Genomic DNA, 8,432 nt, shown 5'->3' on the forward strand with positions numbered 1-8,432 from the left:
AAGACCTTGCCACTGTGATCCTGATCCCTTTCCCACTTACATGTGTTCAAATCCCCAGTTTGTCATGTTAGAAGGACTACTGGCAAAGCTACAGCAGTGATCTCCACTGAATGGGTAGTGGGGGTGGGTGGGTCATGCCTCCACCATCACTGCTGCTGTGGCACACGCAGTCCTCTGCACTTTCTGTTGAGGGCTTCTGCTTGGCCCAGTGGTCCCCCCAGTGGCAAGGGGGAGGGTGTGTGCTGAAGGGGCTTGCCAGGCACCTTCCTTCCTTTCTTACGCAGCAGTAGCAGCAGCAGCTACTAGTCCTCAAAGCTGCCACCACGCACAGCTGAAATCCAGGAGTGCTGAGAAGCAGGGAGGAATGACTGCCCTGCTTCTCAGTGCCACCAGATATCAGTTCTGAGTGGCGGCAGCCTGTCGAGCCTGGTGAGGTGCTCCAGCGGTGAGGAGGGAGGGCAGACTCCACTGGCGGGGGCGGCACTGGGCCAAGCTCAGGCCCATGGCAGAAGGTATGGGGGAGGGCATGCACCCCATCAGGGAGGGGAGTTGGGAGAGACAAGTCAGGGGCCACCAGTCACCCATGGGCCACATAATGAAGAGCACTGGTCTACAGGGTACATTTTGTGACCAGTGTTATAAAGTGTCTATGCTTACATGAAATATTGTTGCTTGGATTGTCCTTATATGCTGTCTAATGCTTATATTATCCCCATCAATAATTCGAAGATTCAGTGTTCGGGTATTTCTCTGATTGCAGTTATGAGATGTCTGGGAATCCCAAGCCGAGTTGTCACAGGCTTCTATTGCCCTCTGAACGCTGTTGACACTCTTATTGTCCAGGAGGTTTTTGACTATACAGGCAAAACCTTAAGTGGCAAAGAAAATATTTGGTAAGTGTGGAATGGGCAAGAAGCGGTTGGCTTAAAGAAATCAGAACTCTACAAGGTAGACATGAACCTGGAACATAGCTTGACTAAGCCTGATTAAGGATTCACTTGGAGCCTTTTGAAAAGCAGATTCCTTCTTCCTCTCTATCTCTTTTAATCATTTACATGTAACATCTACTATTTGCTACTTCCGTCATGGTCCTCATAGAGCAGTAGTCAAGATATTCATATTTTAATTTTGCTCAAAGTTGTTAAGTCTGGAGCCCAAATGTCAAATTACAATTCTAAACAAATTACTCAAAATCCAAGCACAAAATACCTATTTTTGCTACAAAAGGTCAGTTGATCTTTACATTGACATTTACATACAACATCATCATCATCATCATGTTTATTTACGGTCATAGACCAAAATTTTTACATACAACACTGGAGCCCTGTTCAGACATTATGCTGTATGCACATTCTGGTGTCCATAAAAACACACACACACACACACACACACACACACACACACACACTTGTGTAAGTGACTGCTTGTATATTTTAAAAGTGAACCCTCTCAAATACAGCTGCCAATAAGAAGTGTACCACTGTACAGAACCTGTGAACATAATATGTGAGTAACTGTATATGTGTACATATCTGCATGTGTGTACAATACACTGTACTCAGATTATATGTGTGTTGAACATAATGTATAAATAGAGCTTGAATCTTTCATAAATCAAGAATACCTCTTCAGGTTTCAGCAGAAAGTCTTTTCTAAAAGTTGTCCCTAGTCTGGATTCTGGCTCCTGCAAAATTTCGCTTGAAATCCTGTCACAGCCTTATGAAGCATCTGACCCCTTCTGTCCAACAGGAGTCATCATTGTTGGAACGAATCTTGGATGGTCCGGAAAGACATAAATCAATCTGGTGGTGACTGGCAATATCTGGATCCAAGCCTTGTAGAGACCAGTAAAGGTAAATGGAGTCTGGTCCAGTCCCGCAGGGAAACCCTTGGCTAAGTCCAAACAGCTCTCAACAAAAGACCTTTATTGCACAAAAAGAAATTAAAAATGGTATACAAAAATAAAATAAGAGACGTTCCAGAGTCTTGCTAGATCAGGCCCAAAGCCTATCTAGCCCCACATCCTGTTTCCCCACAGAGGCCTACCAGATACCTCTGGGAAGCCCACCAGCAGGAGATGAAAGCATATCCCCTCTCCTGCTATTGCTTCCCTGAAATTGGTATTCAGAGGCCTCCTGTCTCTGAACCTGGAGATAGCCTTAGCTCTTAAGACTAGTAGCCACTGATAGACTTGTCCTTCATGAATTTGTCTAAGCCCTTTTTAAAGCTATCGAAGTTGGTGACCATAAGAACATGAGGGAAGATAGATCTCTCTCTGTCTTGTGCATGTTTGTAAATGTGGAACTGTTATAGCACATGTAGAAACCTGTACAGGATAGGGAGAAAAGGCAGATCCAAAAGAACTGCCCTTTGCAAATCTGTATGTAAGTCTCCCAGTGCTTGCATAGAATGCCTTTGGACTGGGATGAATGTTTCCTCTCTATGGTATTATGAAGTAGACTTTCAGTATTATTGTCTGCTCAACTTGTGACCTCCCAAGCTAAATGAAACTTACCAGCCTTGTGTTGTATGTTCCTTGGTGGTGTAGGAGTGGCACTACCGCTCCTCCTTCCCTGCTGACAGGATAAAATGTGAAGCTGGGCCATGCTAAACAAGGCCTAAGGATTTGCCCCATGCCCATGTTACTCTCCCTAATCTAGGTTAATGATGGCATGGAGAGGAACCACAGTGTGGGCTCCTGCCATATGGGCTGAGTTTCTTATATTATCCCAACGCAATGGAAAGGAGCAGAACTTCAGTGGCTTCCATGCTGCTAGGTAGCAGGCATCTGCTTTTGCAGCCCCAGAAAGGCAGCAAAAGGCAGTGGTTTATCAAGCCCCTAGAGGACCACTGTACATGGCTGTTGAACTGTCTTTAGATGGATGGATGACAAGTGTTTAGATTAAAAATGGGAGCAAACATTTGGGACCAGTAGCTTTCATAGTGGGGAAAACAGCATAAACCTGGATCCTATAGGCTGATCCTCAAGAGCTTCCAGGTGCATTATTAAGAAAGCCAGCATAGTGTAGTCGTTAGAGTGTTGGACTAGACTGGGGAGACCTGAGTTCAAATCCCCATTCAGCCATGATACTTGCTGGATGACTCTGGGATAATCACTTCTCTCTCAGCCTAACCTACCTCACAGAGTTTTTGTGAGGAGAAACTTAACTATGTACGCTGCTCTGGGCTCCTTGGAGGAAGAGTGGAATATAAATGTAAGAATAAAGAAGATAAATGTGGATTCTAAAAGGCTATGGTAGTCATTATCCAGGGTGCCATTGAATAATATGTTTGCCTTTGCTTACCTTAGGATCAGTGTGCAGTGGTCCTATTTGTGTCAACAGCATCAGAGATGGAGATGTGGATACCGACCCTGATGGTTCTCATGTATTTTGTCTGCTAAATGCAAGGAGTACAGCCTGGGTTTCTCAAGGCAAAGGCAAAAAGACAAAGCTTCACTGTGACAGCTGGCCTTGTGGCCAGTGTATCAGCACCAAAAGTGTTGGTAGTGACCTACGTGAGGATGTCACTTATGCTTACAAGCATGAATTAGGTAATGAGCGATTAAATTTAATTTGTGACAGCAAAGCAAACTATTATGTTGCACCAAAAGCCTGCAGAAAGAGGTGCATTCTACACCCCTTCCAAAAGACTGCCAAAGAGGTATTGCAGATTATACGGTGGACTAACTGGCAAAAGTCAATGCCTTGCTTCTAAGAGCAGCTGTTTGCAGCCTGGAGCACTCTCAGATGAGGCTTTTTGCTCACTTCTCCACTAGAATAGATGGTGTGAGTTTGCACATTGTCTGGATTCGCACCAAAGTCCATGCAAGACATTGGGGAGCACTTCAGACATAATGTGGGTTTTTCATTGTGCGTTAGAGCCCAGCCTGATTTATTTTCAGGGTTAAAAAAATCCACTTTTTGCATTGGTTTTGTTGGGCAAATTCAAACTTGCCATAAAGCCTCACAGTAAATCCACGGTAAAGCCTGCTGTCTGGGAAAGCGCCAGGAGGTGATCAAGCCCAATCAGGCCATGACTGGGAAACTGAAGAAGGCTTGGGAGACAATTAATGAATTAAACTTAATGGTCTCCCCTGCCACCTTCATTCTCCTGCAGGTTTTTGGTGCAGCAGAATACGTCTCTTTGCTGTCAGTGACTAGGCCAGCACACTGATACGGATGCTGTATTCTTGTTTGCTGTTCTGCTGTATTTTTGGATGGGTTTATTTTTGTTAGGTTTTATTGTTTTAAGTTGTGTACTGCCTTGAACACAGGAAAGGTGTGATTTATACTTTATCTTAATAGATAAATAATTATACAATGTTACTGAGATAACCGATGTTTAAGATGTAGGTCATGTAAAATGAGAAGTAGTTCATGAAACTTCGATTTTTATCGCCCTTCCAGGTTCTGCACAGGAGAAAAAAGCCCTTTATAAAGCCTGTAGAAAGATCAGTTCTCAGTACCTGAATGCTCCTAATTCTGAGATAGATAAAGATATAACATCTCACAGAAACAGAGGACTGAATGATACTGGGATGGCAATGAAATTTAAAGTGGCAAATTGTCCTCTATATGGTGAAGATGTTCAGATTAACTGGGTGCTTGAAAACTTGAGTAATGAGACCAAAGAGAAGAAGTTCAACCTTTGTGCTCAGGGAATGATGTACAATGGATGTTCATTGGATCATCTCTGGAAGGATAATATGCATATCACACTTGACCCAAAAGAAGGTAAGACACTTAATTTTTATAGTACAGAAACTCAAATGCTTAAACAGTACCTTAGTTCTTCTACGATTTTTCCTGTGTTTAGAATGATGTTAATAAAAAATATAAATCGGAAGCAGTCTTCCTCCCAAGTCATCTGTACATTCAGCAAAATTCTTCTTGTTGTATATTCTACCCATATGAATAGCAATTTGTAAAGATTTAGAAGACAGGTTCCTACACCAAGAGACTCCTAACCCAATAATTGACCCAAGGGAGACAACAGAAGAAGTTGAAGAGAATAATAAACTGGGGAGAATATGCAATTATCTTATTTACGCATAGTTAGACTTCAGATTTGACATTTGTATTAGAGAAGATGGAGATGCAAATACTGCTTTGATGCAGAAGAGATAAAGGCATGTGAAAGCATCCTTAGAGTTTTCACTGTGGTCCATTTTTAAACAAATTGTCGTATTGGGGCCAAAGAATGTTCATTTCCCAATACCTTGGTTCTAGCACATTTAACTAGAAGATTATCTCACTGATTTGTAGAACTCACATTTAAGCAAATTTGCTCTGTCTAGAATCTACAACAGAAGTATCTTTTAAACAGGATCAGTATACTGAGCCTTTGGTGTCACATTTCTGCAAGCAGCTTACTGCTGATAATGTAGTAATTCACCACGCAAATGAACACTTACATATGAATCTATGGATCAACTAGATAGAAGTTAGAAGTTGCCCTGCTAACTAGGCAAAGAAGCACCTTTCAATGTGGTGATTCTCTTTTATTTAGCAGGGGGAGAGTAACTGGCCCTATCCACCCCCAGCACAGTGCCTCCAGTGACTGTTGCTCGTGTCTGTCTTATGTTTCTTTTTAGTTTGTGAGACCTTTGGGGACAGGATCCATCTTATGTATGTATTATTTCTCTGTGTAAATTGCCCTGAGCCAGTTTTGGAAGGGCAGTATAGAAATTGAATTAATAATAATAATAATAATAATAATAGAGCTCATTAAATCTGGTTTATAAACATGATGATGGTAATATATTCCTGTTTGTTTTTCTTATATTGTGATTTTAAGGACTCAGTCATTTAACAACAAAACCTTTCCAAAATGTCTATCCAACACATAGAATGGAAGATAATTGAAATACTGGCTAATAAAAGGAAATCTGTGTAATAAATTTTGTCTTACAGTAAAGACTATCTTGATAAAGATACCATATGATAATTATGGATCTCAACTTTGTGATCATAATATTATGAGAGTGGTAGCTGTCTCAATGCCAGAGTGTAAAGGGGATGTCATGATGGTGGAGAGGGATATCTTGATTGACAGTTTACCCATTGGGATAAAGGTAAAATCTTCTGCACTATTATAGAGAGTTGGCTACAGTCAGCAATATGCTAACTGAAGTCTGAGTTTTGCTCTTTTTCTATGTAAGCCTGATGTAGTGTTCCACTGTGAATTTTAACAGCACTTTAAAGGAGTGTTGTTATGTACTATAAAAAGGACTGGGTTGTTTTTTTCATTCCATTTTATTAAGTGTACAGGTCGAGTATCCCTTATCTGGACACCCAAAATCTGGAATGCTCTAAAATCAGGACACCACACCACAACAAAAAAATCAAACAAACAAAAAGCCTCAGCTCACTTTAAAAATCCAGTCAAGCCGCCTTCCCCAGGGCCAGGGCCGTCCCGCCGCCGCCTCCCTTAGGGCCAGGCCAGGCTGTCTTGCCACCATCCACCCACCACTGCCACCGGCGCCTCTCTCCTCCTCTGCTAGCCTCTTCAGCCATTCACCTCATCACTGCCGCCTCCTGGCGGCTGCTGCCATTATTGCTTGCTTCTGGAACTCTTGCGTGCTCTCGCGAGAGTTCTGCCTGTACCCACAATCCAGAAAAGTCCAAAATCCAGAACACTGCTGGTCCCAAGCAGTCCGGATAAGGGGTACTTGACCTGTATGTGGTGAACATTATAAAAGCTTGTTATGTTAGAACAATGTAAAAACAAATATTCATTTTTTAAACTAGATTTTAGACCAACCCAGATTGAATGCCTTATGCTCTGCAGAAGTCACCTTCTCTAATCCCCTCAATGAGGACCTCAAGAACTGTGTGCTGAACCTGGAAGGCTATGGACTGATTGGTGAACCAACAGCTACTGAGTAGGTTAAACTAGGAGGTGCTTTCTGCCTATGTTAACACATGGTGGTTCTTATTTCCACCTTCACTGTCTGTCTCAGCTGTGACATTCTTTCAGAATATAATTTATCATGCAAACATGATAAATTAGTATAGCAGTCCATCCGTAGTTCCCTGAATCATGACATTCAGTTGTTCCTTTGCTCATCACATCACACCAAAGGTTGTTTGCCCAATCTGTTACATGAGCAAAGAAAGATCACTGGCATACAACATTGTTTCTCCTTTATTTCTTCTGCAGATTGGGAACACTGGCCGCACATCACATGGCACAAACTTGCGTGGAGTTTACTCCCTACAGGCTTGGCAGACATCAGTTCATTGCCAGTATCAGCTGCAACAAGTTTTGTAACTGCAAAGGCTATACCAGTGTAGATATGGGGAAACCACCAACAACTTCTGGTGAAGGAGGTGCATAAGCAATATAAACAAAAGGGATTCAAAGAGAAATGCATTTAATATATAAATAATAATGAAATTATTTTCCATTTATATTATAAGAAGTTGGATACAATCTGGTTTGGGGAATTTACATGTTTGTATGTGTGTATTTGTATGCCTGGTCAAATGCAGAAATGATCAAGTATCTGGGCAAATACATATCCTTAAAAAACAAGTTGTTCTGGTAAGAACTAATCTGCTGACTTTCATTTCACTATAATCTTAATTGATAATTACCATCCTTATAAGTAGCCCGCTTCAACCTTAAATGTTCATGCATCCACCATCTTGAATTGGGGTGGATGACATCATCATAAAGTCTGCCATTGAGGTGTCCCTATGTGTTACTCACTACAACTGTACGAAATTTGGTTCAGATTGGTTAGGCCATCCACAAGTTAGCCCACTTGTGCCTCAGTGTCCTCCATCTTGAATAGGGGTGGATGAAATCATTACAAACTATGCCATTGTGGCTTCTCTATGTGTACCTACAGATGTCGCAAATTTGGTTCAAGTTGGTTAGGCAGTTCACAAGTTAGCCCACTTGCACGTCCGCCATCTTGAATCAGGGTGGATGACATAATCACAAACTATGCCATTGAGGTGTCCCTATGTGTAAGGTTAGGCTAAAAATGGTTATGGCCACCATAAGCATACAAACAATCTTTTATATCTGCCATAAAAGCATTTGGGCACTTCACTTTTTCCCCCAGCCATAGTAGAAATACAAATACATATTTAGTCACAGGATCATTATATGCTCAAAAAGCATTTCTAGGTTTGCTAGATATCTCCATACTTTGGAATTGACTCACAAAACTACACATACATGGGATACATGGTTGTAAGCTATGGAAAAATGTGTTTATTTGTGCATATTATACTGCTATGTCACAACAGATAAGTTCATTCAAGTGTAGGCTCCCAATGAACTCAAAAGTATACTGTTCACTGCCAACTAAAGTGCCATTGGTTTCCTCTATCTTACACAATCACATCCATTGGTTTCATAGGCCAATTCAATTAGGCCTCAAACAACAACCACATTGACCTTTGTACACACCT

General features: G+C 41.6%; 1 protein-coding gene across 1 annotated transcript in view; it reads left to right on the forward strand.

Moving 5' to 3' along the window:
- The window catches only part of LOC128323213 (protein-glutamine gamma-glutamyltransferase 5-like), a 50,121-nt gene extending 42,638 nt beyond the window's left edge, over positions 1-7,483 (forward strand). Inside the window, exons 4-10 of the mRNA XM_053245942.1 lie at positions 761-893; positions 1,753-1,856; positions 3,314-3,556; positions 4,413-4,739; positions 5,919-6,079; positions 6,756-6,889; positions 7,168-7,483. Coding sequence (XP_053101917.1) covers positions 761-893; positions 1,753-1,856; positions 3,314-3,556; positions 4,413-4,739; positions 5,919-6,079; positions 6,756-6,889; positions 7,168-7,345 — 1,280 coding nt within the window. The 3' untranslated portion in view covers positions 7,346-7,483. The remainder of the gene's footprint in view (positions 1-760; positions 894-1,752; positions 1,857-3,313; positions 3,557-4,412; positions 4,740-5,918; positions 6,080-6,755; positions 6,890-7,167) is intronic.
- Positions 7,484-8,432: the final 949 nt, after the last annotated feature.

Source organism: Hemicordylus capensis, chromosome 4 (assembly GCF_027244095.1).
Source record: "Hemicordylus capensis ecotype Gifberg chromosome 4, rHemCap1.1.pri, whole genome shotgun sequence".
Classification (NCBI taxonomy): domain Eukaryota; kingdom Metazoa; phylum Chordata; class Lepidosauria; order Squamata; family Cordylidae; genus Hemicordylus; species Hemicordylus capensis.